Raw genomic sequence first — 12496 nt, 5'->3', positions numbered from 1 at the left:
TTCTACCAAACATTTAAAGAACAATTGACATCTGTCCTTCTCAAGCTACTTCAAATATTTGAAGGGAAAGGAATGATTCCAAACTTGTTCTGAGGTCAGCATCACCCTGATACCAAAACCAGACAAAATTACCACACATAAAAAGAAAATCACAGGCCAATGTCACTGATGAACCTAGATGCAAAAATTCTCATCAAAATGTTAGCAAACTGAATTCAACAATACATTAAAAGGATTATATAATAACATGATCAAATAGGATATATCCCAGTGATGCAAGGATGGTTCAATATCCACAAATCAATGTGATAACCACATTAACAAATTGAAAAATAAAAATTATATTATCTCAATAGATGTAGAAAAAGCTTTTAACAAAATTCAACATGCATTTATGATAAAAACTCTCAACAACATGGGTATAGAGGGAACATACCTCAACATAATAAAGGCCATATATGACAAACCCACAGCCAACATCATACTCAATGGTGAAAAGTTGAAAGCATTTCCTCTAAGATCAGGATCAAGACAAGGATGCCCATCTTTGCCACTTTTATTCAATACGGTATTGTAAGTTCTAGCCACAGCAATCAGACAAGAAAAAGAAATAGAAGGAATCCAAATTGGAAAAGAAGAATTAAAACTGTCATTTGCAGATGACCTGATACTATATATATAGAAAATCCTAAAGACACCCCCAAAAAACTTAGAACTAATAAATGAATTCAGTAAAGTAGCAGATTACAAAATTAATATACAGAAATCTCCTGTAATTCTGTACAGACAACAAAATATCAGAAAGAGAAATTAAGAAAACAACCCAATTTACAATTGTATCATAAAGAGTAAAATAGCTAGAAATAAACCTAACTAAGGAGGTAAAAGACTTTTACTCAGAAAACTATTAGACATGGATGGAAGGAACTGAAGATGAAATAAACAAATGGAAATATATTCTGTGCTTATGGATTGGAAGAGTTAATATTGTTAAAATGCTCCTCAGGCAGTCTACAGATTCAGTGCAATCCCTATCAAAATACCAAAAGCATTTTTCACACAACTAGAGCAAATAATTCTAAAATTTGTATGGAATCACAGAAGACCCCAAATAGCCAAAATAGCCTTGAGAAAGAACAAAGCTGGGGGTATCATGCTTCTGATTTCAAACTATACTACCAAGTTACAGTATTCAAAATAGTATGGTACTGGCACAAAAACAGACGCATAAATCAATGGAACAGAATAGAGATCTCAGAAATAAAATGACACTTAAATAGTCAATCAAAGAAGGCAAGAATACAAAATGGGGAAAAGACAGTCTCTTCAATAAATGGTGTTGGGATAACTGGACAGCTACATGCAATATAACCAAACTGGACTACTTTCTCACACTATATACAAAAATAAACTCAAAATAGATTAAAGACTTTAATGTAAGACCTGAAACCATAAAACTCCTAGAAAAAAACATAGGCTGTATGCTCTTTGACGTCAGTCCTAGCAATACATTTTTTGGGGATACATCTCCTTAGGCAAGGGAAACAAAAGCAAAAATAAACAAATGGGACTACATTAAACTGAAAAGCTCTGCACAGTGAAGGAAGCTATCAACAAAATGAAAAGGCAGCCAACTGAATGGGAGAAGGTATTTGCAAAATGATAAGGGATTTATATCCAAAATATATAAAGAACTCATATAACTCAACATCAAAATAGCAAAGAACCCTATTTAAAAATGGCCAGGGGACCCGAACAGACATTTTTCCAAAGAAGACATATGGCCACAGACACATGAAAAGATGCTCAATATCACTAATCATCAGGGAAATGCAAATCAAAATCACAATGAGATATCACCTCACACCTGTCAGAATGGCTATTATCAAAAAGACAACAAATAAGCGTTGGTGAGGATGTGGAGAAAAGGGAACCCTTGTGTGTTGTTATTGGAATTGTAAATCAGTGCAACCACTATGGAAAGCAGTATGGAAGTTCCTCAAAAAATTAAAAACAGAACTGCAATATAATTTAGTAATTTTACTTCTGGGTATTTATTTGAAGAAAACAAAACCCCTTATTTGAAAAAATATATGCACTCAAATGTCCATTGCTGCATTATTTACAATAGCCAAGATACAGAAGCAACCTAAGTGTCCAACATTAGGCGAAAGGATAAAGACAAAGTGATATATTTATACAATGGAATATTAGCCATAAAAAATGAAATCTTGCCATTTGCGACAACATAGATGTATCTACAGGGTGTTATACTAAGTGAAATATGTCAGAAAGGAAAGACAAATAATGCAGGATCTCACTTAAATTTGGAAGCTGAAAAGCAAAACAAAAACTTAAATTAAAACTGACTCAGATATAGACAGCAAATGGGTTGTTGCCTGGAGGGAGGGGTGTGTGTGGAGAGTGAGCCAAATAGGTGAAGGTTTTAAGAGATACAAATCTCTAGCTGTATGATAAGTAAGTCAAGGTGTTGTAATATTATAGCATAAGGAATATGGTCAGTAATACTGTAATAATTAATATGGGGACACATGGTTACTAGACTTGTGTTGATCATTTCATAATGTGTACAAGTGTCAAATCATTATGAATACACCTGTAACTAACATAATATTGTATGCCAACTATATTTCAATAGAAATAATTAAAGAAAAATAAATGCAGAGATATACCATGTTCATGGATCAGACAATTCCATATTATTAAGATGTCAGTTCTCCACAATCTATAGATTCAAACCAATACCAAATGAAACATCAATGGGCTTTTTAAATGAAATTGGTAAGCTGGTTTTAAAAGTTATATAGCAATTTAGATAACTTAGAATAGTCAAAATAATTTTGAAAAAGATATACATAGTTGGATAACTCATAGCACCTAGTTTCAAGATTTACTATATAGTAATCAAGGCAGTGTGGTATTGGTACAAGGATAAATACATCAATGGAACAGATTGGAAAGTCCAAAAATCAGCACACAAGTACATGGTCAATTGATTTTCAACAAATGTCCCTGAGTAATTCAGTGGTGGTAATGAATAGTCTTTTTAAGAAATGGTATGGAAACAACTGGTTACTCATTTGGAAAATAATGAAACTCCCCCCTTACCAAGCATCATGCATGAAAATTAGTTTGAAAGATTTCTCATACCTAATAAAAAATCAAAACATTAACACTTTAACAAGAAAAATAGGAGAAAAATCTTAGCAATATTAAATCAGGCAAAGATTTCTTAGGAAACACAAGGCACAATATTTTAAAAAGCGATAAATTGGACTTCCTTGAAAGACACAGTTAAGAAGATGAAAAGGCAAGCCACAGATTGAGAGAAGGTAATAAATCAAACATATGCATATATGATTTGTGTGCATGTATGTATCTGTGTAAGTGTATGTATCTATAACATTTATAGATAAGGATATATATCCAGAATATATAAACAATTATTACAACTCAATAATTAATAATTAATAATTTCCCAAAGGAAAATAACTCAGATGATAAATGAATACCCAAGCATAATTTCAACAGTCCTGTTTGAAACTACATAAAAATATTTCTAAAAAGACATTTAATTACTAACATCCAGGTATAAAAATTTTGACCTTTAGTGAATTTGTACAGAGAAAGGTAAAGTATTTCATTTAAAATTGTAATTGAAAATAGCAACATATTATAATCAGAGGAAATCATCAATTAAGCATAGAAGCAAGATTAAACAAAGAGTTACATCCAAAATAATGAAGTTAAATAATATATGGAAACTATATCATGGAGACATATTATTTGTATTTTTAGAAAAAATAGAACCATATATTAGTGTGAAAAGATGTTAAAAAGTGAATATTAATTTGTTGAGGAAGAACCATAGTATCAATGAGGGTGTATCATAAGTGACTAGCTGGCAATAAGTAAATGTCTTCCCTGTTTTTTTCTTTATACTTATAGGAATTAGTATCAACAGATATTTCCCCTTGACTCTTTATTTCTTGAGGCCACATCCTTCCTCATAGCATCTTTCTCCAAAAGAAATGAACTAATTTGCCACCTCTCCTTATTTTAGTTTTTCATTTTAAAAACAAAACCAAAAACTACATTTGTTTCCCCTTCTTTTTCTTATCTCCACAGTTACAGTTGCTTAGCAAAAAGTTAGTGCCTCTCTATTTACTCACATAGGGTATGCCATACCTCAAAATATTTTTGAAGTAGTTTTTGCATTATAAAGAGGACATAATTATGAAAATGATTCTGAAGTTCAGTGGTACAGTAAATTATGAGCTTGCTTTCATTTTGCAGGGCATCAAAAATGTGTAAAGTACTGTAGAATGGATTACATCTGTTTTGTCTTCTCCTAAAGTAATAATTTTTTATGGTCCTTTACTTTTCCCATTTCTTTTCCTTTGGGCTGTGGCTACAAAAATCACTTTAATTGCTCAGCTAACCTCTTCTTCTACCCAGACATACCTTTCAAAAAATATAGGTAGTAGTTTTTTGAGGTTTGATGTACCCTGATGAAATATGAAGCTTGGTTACTTTTCTTAGCATTCCTTTTTTCTGGAGAGTCTAACTATATCAGTTTTCTTTAACCTTTGTATAGATTTGTTATTGGGCGAGAAAAACCAGGACAAGTGAGTGAGGTTGCCCAGTTGATAAGCCAGACGCTGGAACAAGAAAGGCGCCAGAGAGAGCTGCTTGAACAGCACTATGCCCAGTATGATGCCGATGATGATGAGGTAAGTTGCATTTGCAAACGTTCTTTTTCCTTCATTTCTTCTTTCTACATCCCTACTTGATAAAACTCTCTTTACCGTATAACAGTATGACAGGTCTTTGCAGTTTCTCAAGGAGAATGTGTCTACATTCAACTCACAGAAAGGAAATATTACTTGTGTTTGTTATTAGCTTATCAATCAAGTAATGGTATCATATTTACAGTATGAAGACTTCTGGATCAAATAAGTCCTCTTTTACCACAGTATTAAGATAAATTCACTGAAACAAAAAAGGGTAAAAATACCAAAATGTGAATAGTAGCTATTTTTTTGTTGGAATTAGGTGATCTTTTCTCTCTGCTTTATATTTTTTCAATTTTTTCTAAATTTTCTACAATAAGTATGTAACGCTTTTTCAAAAAAATCAGTAAACATTTTGAGTGAAAAGGCACATACACATACACAAACATACATAGAAAAGTACTGAAAATTGCTGAGTGTTTTCAGGTTTTTTTCCCCCCCAGGAAGAGAAAGTTCTTTGGACCTGCTCACTATGATTTGTGCTAACATAATGCAGAACAAAGCTTTTCCACCAGCACATATTCCATAGAGTAGATACATACTGGAATAATTTTGCATCCTGCTCTCTGTAGAAGATCAAGCAAATGAATAGAAGCTAACCCCCAAGTGAAAACTTCTCTACGGAACCCTTGTGTGTTGTAATATAATACAGATGCTGGTCTATTTCTAATGTAAATGCCAAATGTACATTGATAAAATGGGACAACATACTTTATTATAAACATGTTTAAACATGCATATGTTTCACATTGGCATGTCAAAGGATCCATCAACAATTTAGTTGCAGTATTTCATACCTCATAAACATAGTAAATATTCAGGTAAAACAAATACTCTTCTTCATACCAGCTGATATAAATAAGGATAGTGTAACTTCATATGTTCAACCTCTACTCATCTGAATATATTCTTTTTCCAGAACTTTTTTTGGTTTCTAGCCAGGACCTAGTGAAGCTCAATAAAGAGACATTCAAATATTTTTCATGTATTTTTAGTCTGGAGTGTTCTAACCCAAATGTATCTTAATTTTTCATCTGTTTGTAGTATAATGAGGATGTATTCTCTCTTTATTATAATAGAAAATTTTTAAATGGTGCTTCAGTTAACTGTTGATCTAAGAGTAAACATTAGAAATTCTTCACTTGAGTGAATTAGTTTCTTAGAATTCTATTTAGTTGATTTAGTTTTTCACTTTCAGAATTCACTTTAAATGGCAAGTTGGTTTTTTTTGTTTTTTTTTTTTACTATACTAAGATATTATATATGAAAATGTTATCTTGGATTTTGAAACTAAAAAAGTGATTTCCTCAAATATTTGAACTTTCATCTTCCCTAGTTTTCAGTTTTGTGTTTTATCAGAGACACTGATTTGCTTTGGCTTCAAGCCTGAATTAGGATTGTAGAATCATTCTCGGCAGGTTTGGCTTTTACCTGCTCACTCTGTTAGAAAGAATTTGGATCTGAGGTTCAGGGGAGTACGGGTGACATCAAGTGGTGGAAGGTGAGGAAGCCAAATTTTTCAGTCTCTGTGGACCTCGGTGTCTTTGCTTTAAAGTACGGGTAGGTATTGGGCTAAATCTCTAAATTCCTTCCAGTTTCTAATATTCCATGAGCCTGTGAAATAAAGCATCAGGTCTAACAAGGAAAGAGGGGAAATAAGATAATTCTTTAATTGAGGCTTCCCAACTGAAATTTTTAGATCATTTACTACATACTTCCTCCAGTTATTTTGAGGAATTGATCACATTCATCCCCCAAAGTTTTCAACTTAAGCAGCTAAAGCTTTTTTTTTAATATAAGATTTTCTCTAATTTAAAAATTTGACTAAATGCAAAAGGAATATTTATCATTCAACATTTATACTTAGGAGTACATCATATGGATTTTGTTTGTTTGTTTGCCTGTTTTTATAAGGAAAGCAGAGTTAGTTGATTGTCACCTGAGCAGATATTCTCAGGGGCAAGGAGGGTAAATAAATATTCAGTGCCAGGCACTTGGCTAGGTGCCTTTCCTACATGATTTCATGTAATCTTTACAGCAAGCAGAAGAATCTTTTTTTTTTTTTTTTTCTAAAAACGTAGTAATTGAGGCTTTTTCTAGTGGTATAGCTAGTGGTTGCCAGATTTAGGATGGGAACAGGGTCTTCCTGACTCCAAGGCCTGGACTCTTTGCAACACACTGCTGATTTTGAATGGAGTAGACTGATGGGTCTGTCTGTTTTTAGGCACACACAGCGTAACTGGGGAACAAGAGATGCTGGAAGGAAGATTCCTGTTTTGGCTTATGGAGTTTCTTGTAATACTTAGGCTCTGTAATTCTTTGTTCTATATTTCTAATAATAGGGGGATTGAAAACTTGCAGAATTATTTTACTATAGGTAAATACTTAATTCAGAAGTAGCCTATGAAGATAGGGCTTAAAGGGAAGAATAGCTAAGTATACAACTACTTTACAAAAAAACAGAGTTTAGCTTTAGGTTAAACTTTTTCTTCTGTCTGTAAGTTGTAGAAATAGAAAGCAGGTGCTTGCTATTATGCTACCCCAAGTAACCTTCACTTTATTGAAAAGGTCAAGGAACCCTTTCCCATTGTTTCTTTCTCTCTCGTGTTCCTCTCTGACGTACCTTTTTCCCTTTCTTGTGTGTTACACACTGCCTCACCAAAGCATGCCCAACTAAAACCTACCATTAATTTTCTGTGCATCGGAGAGATGAACACCCTGCAAATAGTAAAAATCTACTTTTGTGTACACATGTTAATTTATTTACTTGATTAAATTCATTTTTTACTAATTTTTTACTATCTGGTTACAATTTAACCAGATATTGTTAAATTAATTGATCTGAGTGTTATGTCCTTATTTTTTATTTATTCTCTCTCTGTGTTAATGAAAAGTAAAAGACATACTGGAAATGAGAAGAACCAGTATTTGTTATCCAGTGAGTAAATGGTCCTTGAATAATTGATTTAATTTTATATGTAATTGAACAATTTATTGATTTACATGTCTTTGTTAACCCTGAGTTGTGTAATCAATTGCTTGGTTTCTTGTTTTTCTTATCATTTATAGAATCATCCTATGATTCCAAAGTTAGAATCGTTTTTATTTGATAATATCCCCTGTGACATTCCCTGGGCCAGCCAGGAAAACCTCTAATTAAATGCAGAGCAACCATGTTCATCCAACTAATTTCCAGAGCCAGCACTTAGATCTGCTTTGTCTACCGAAGAATAGATAGCTCTGGTTTTGGTCAAATAATCCAAGGTTGATTCTAACTTGGAACCTGTCACATTGACAGAGGGGAGTTGCTTGCTTGAATTGCCTACAGGGAAAACATTGCAATGTGAGAAGTATATCCTGAAATTGTAAAAGTTCAGTGGGCGTCTTATCAGAACCATATTTAGGATTAAGAATACCTTACTATGTATTGTGTGTGCTTACATATATCTGTTTTAATGCTTTAAGAAATTATAAATCATACTCCAGTAGAATTTAAAATATATAGATAATACCCAAACTTCATTTAAATTTCTGAATTTTCTGGTTTTTTTCCTTCAAATATTTAAACTAGAATAGAGTTTAAAATAAGCAAACACCCAGTTCAGTTTGAATTGCATTCCTGCTTCTGTTCATTCTCTGTTAAACATTATGATTTTTAAAAAAAGTTAAAATGGCTCTGCCTAAAGGCTGAAAAATAAAAGGGAGGATCCTATAAAGAAGAGGGAGGTATAAATCTGAACCACTGAAAAATTTTAAACGTAGATCTGAATATATCTGTGATTGGGTGATTGTACTTCTGAATTTATAGAATTGTTGTTCATTTCTCTTTCTTTCCTTCTTTTTTTTTTTTTTTTAAACAATCTGAAAGGTAACCATGGAGGATTTCAGTAAACCCCTCAGACAGTCAGCACTATCCCACGAAATTCTGGGGGTATGGTAAATTTTTCAACTAGATTTTATTTTCAATAACAAGTTTAATTTCCATTCATACACCACAGTTATCAATGTTTACCTTTTAATGGTGAGATGATGTAATTCTGGTATATGTTTTGTGTAGCGTAGGTCATGTATGTATATTTTGGGTATCTGTTTCTATCAAAGAGCAATATGCAATGTGAAACACTGTGGGCTCAGACTGGAAATGAAGTATGAACTGGTACTGTACCACTTTTTTAAATTAGAAAGTATATAATGGTCATTCACATTAAAATGAATTATTTTACATACACTTTTAAAATTATATGATTATTTTGGTCTTGCTTCTTTAAATATAATACTTATTACACTTTAAAGTCTTAGAGTATAGATGGCATTTCAAAGCCACTTTGTGTAGTAGTTCATAGCAAGATTAATCATCACTCCAGAAACCGAGGCTCCTTCTCTTAAAATATAATTTAATCTTTCTTTCATAATTTGTTTTTATTACTAGAAATTATTATTAACAACTGTATCATGACAACATTTTTTTTAGAATCTTTTAAAGCACTGAATACCATTTAGAGCAACTGCCTACATGGGTATGCATTTTTATTGCTTGTGTTAATATGTAATAATTAGAGGCAGAAATACAATGGAAGCTATGGTTTGCATGTGTTAAAGGTTTACAACAATGTAATTTTTATGTGAAAAGCATTAAAGGGATAACATTAATCTTGACTCATGCTGTTTGCTGTCCCTGTCTGGAAGCAGCTGGTGTCGTGTGAACAAGAGACTGCAGTTACTATGGATGGCCTTTTAGTAATGTGAACTGGCTTTATGCTGTGTGTATAGGGCTAAGAAACTGAGCGTTAGGAGTATTAGTTCTTGAAAGTTCGTGTTACAGCAAGCACTGGAACTTCAGTGTTTTTTCTCTCATTAGGCTGCTCTCTCTAGTGGGGGAAAAAGCCTTTTTTAATTTTTGTTGTCAACCATTTTAGAACACTGTGGCTGAATTGCAAGGAGTGTCTGGCAACTGCAATAACAATAACAACTATTTCCTTAAGGTTTGTTTTTTGGTGGAAAATAATGCTTATCTGTACCTTCCTGCTTTCATGTGTGAAGTTAAATATTCTATGTGTCTTATTAACTAGCTCTGTGCTTGGAAGAACTTCTCTAGAGCCGTGTGTTTTGTATGTTGAATAATAGTTTGAAGATAACCAATTGAAAAATAATTAACTCTGAAACATAGCACATATTTTAGGCACAGTTTCTGCAATTTGGACTCACTTCCTAATATTTAACCATGGATGTTTTAAACCCCTAACATTTTAAATATTTTGTGATTTATATTAAAGGGAAGAAAAAGGTATCCAACAACAGAGTTGTATGATGTTTATAAAATATAACGTACACGGTGACTTATATTATCTTTAAATCCAGTGATTATTTTTTTAGAAAAGGATCGTTTGATACAAAGTTCTTAATTTTTCAAAAAACTAAACGTATATATATTTAACTTATAGTAGTACTGTGTATTGCACAGTACATATAAATTGTGTTTGCACAATTTATATGGTAGGCATGCTAAAATGTGTAAAAAGATTTTACACTTTAAATCATAAACTAATTCTCACTATCTTTAGCTGCCAGTAACAGCGATAGAATAACTTAGAAATGGAAAGTCAGGTATATTAAAAAGGGAGATTGCTTTATGGTGATTAGAGGAGCCAGAAGAATAGATGAAGTACAAAACAAGAAAAACAGCTTGTTTACAGACTCCAGTTTGACTGGACCTTTAAAATTATTTAATTTAATTATGTCCTTTGGTTTGTGATCCCCAAATCTATAGTAGTGGTCATTGTCATTGAAACCCAGAATCATAAGGTGCTTGGAAGACCTTCAGTTAAAGACTGTATCCATTCTTGGTCTTACCTAAGCAGTGTACACATGCGTGCGTGCACACGCACATATACACGCACATAAATGCACTATCCCCAGGAGGTGGACATCTTCCTCTACTTGAAAGGTCCTCTCTAGACATATTCTTTGTGTATAGAAACATGATTATTTATAACATGGAGCAGAGACAGGAAGATGTGCAATGTAAAGGGAAATTAGAAGTTAGAATAGAAACCTTTGCCTAAATAATGCCATCTTTTTGTAGCTCATTTTTTTAGTTTTATTTTGTTTATCATAATTCAAGTGATTTGAATATGTTTTCTTATTTTCTTTCCAACTACCACATTGTCATATTAATTCATGAGCCAAATATGAAATATCAGATACACTTTATCAAGTACTTCTAAGCCATTAAATTCCTCTGAGATTATAGACTTTTTACTTTCTAGAAACCATGCTAGAACAATTCAGTGATGAACCGCAGAGTTTGCAGTGTTACAGAAATGTCACAGAAACAAACACAAATGACAGCATTTTTCCAACTTTAAAAACATTTATAAATTGAATATAATTTTTTACCAAAAAGCTCTAAAATGCTAAAATGCATAGTGAGAGATGGGCCTTATTAGCCTGGGAAACTGACTAACTTTCCAGTGGGCCATAAGGATCCTGTGGTTTCCCATGCTTTTGCTCCTCCTGTTTTCTCTACCTTGAATGTCATTCCATACACTCTTTGTTGCTCTTTTGTGCCCACTAATCCTGTTCACCTTTCAGGGCTCTGTTTAGATTTCATCTGTCTCCTCCAAAAAGCTTTCCTGGGCTCTCTCAGCTGGGCTGAGGGCCCTTTCTTAATTGAGTCAGTAGCACCTTGTGTATCGCTCTCTATCATTGTTTACCCATAAGCTTGTAATGTCTTCAATGACAGGTCTCGATAGCTGGTTGATTTTTAATACATACAGTGATGAGCACAGCACTGGGCAGATTAGAGGAAGCCAAGAAATTGAACTGACTTGAATCACTCAAAGGATATTAAGATGAAAAGTGGAGAGTAGAGTTAAATGAGGAGAATGAAATTTAGTTAGGAACATAATCTGAAATAGTGAGGGAAGAATGGCATAGAATACAGGGATAAAAGAAATGTCAAACCTAGTTGGACTAGAGATTGAAGATAGGGAAAGGGCTGAAGGAATAAGCTGTACTTGTCTTTGGCACTTTGGGGTTTAGCACCGTTCTGTGGGCTTTTGCTACCACATTTTAATTGTTTGGAGAGACCGTGAATTTACAAGAAGACCCTATCTCTATCACACTGCACCAAAATCTTCTGCATGTAAAACCAAAAAAATAAATATGCATATTTCGTTCCTTGAAAACCTTTAGGACCTTAGAAATGGCAACCTGGTGACTCACATTGACATGACTTTTTAGTCATAACTGAATAAACATGTAGTAGAAACAGAATAGTTGAAATGGCCTAAATGATGCCAAGATCAATACTGCATAGATAACCATCTTCTCCTGCCCATTGTATTAACTTAGAAATAGCCTTCAGTCATAGAAATACATTTTCATCAGCAGGAAAAACTAAATGGTGACCTGACCAAGGACTGACGCCCTAAAGATGCCTTACTGTGGAGGTTTGCCTGATCTGATAAGGGCTCCATTTATTTTAAACTGATATTGATGCTAGTAAGGGTGGTGGTAAAAACTCTTAATTGATTTTTGGAATTCTGGATTTTAAAGGGGTTTTTGAAAATTATTTTATTGACATAGAACAAAATGTGCAGATCTTAAGTGTGTAATTTGATAATTTTTATTACTATATATCCATATTTCACATATTAAAATCAACATTAATGAAGAATAAT

General features: G+C 33.0%; 1 protein-coding gene across 3 annotated transcripts in view; it reads left to right on the top strand.

The window, feature by feature from the left end:
* Positions 1-12496, top strand: part of PPP1R9A (protein phosphatase 1 regulatory subunit 9A) — a 320149-nt gene that overhangs the window by 216176 nt on the left and 91477 nt on the right. For all 3 annotated transcript variants that reach the window (XM_061198553.1, XM_061198552.1, XM_061198551.1), the window contains exon 6: positions 4619-4754. In XM_061198553.1, coding sequence (XP_061054536.1) covers positions 4619-4754 — 136 coding nt within the window. The remainder of the gene's footprint in view (positions 1-4618; positions 4755-12496) is intronic.

The sequence above is a fragment of the Eubalaena glacialis genome, chromosome 8 (genome assembly GCF_028564815.1).
Source record: "Eubalaena glacialis isolate mEubGla1 chromosome 8, mEubGla1.1.hap2.+ XY, whole genome shotgun sequence".
In the NCBI taxonomy this organism is placed as follows: domain Eukaryota; kingdom Metazoa; phylum Chordata; class Mammalia; order Artiodactyla; family Balaenidae; genus Eubalaena; species Eubalaena glacialis.
The sequence above is the reverse complement of the archived record's forward strand: the minus strand, read 5'-3'. Positions and strand labels throughout refer to the sequence as shown.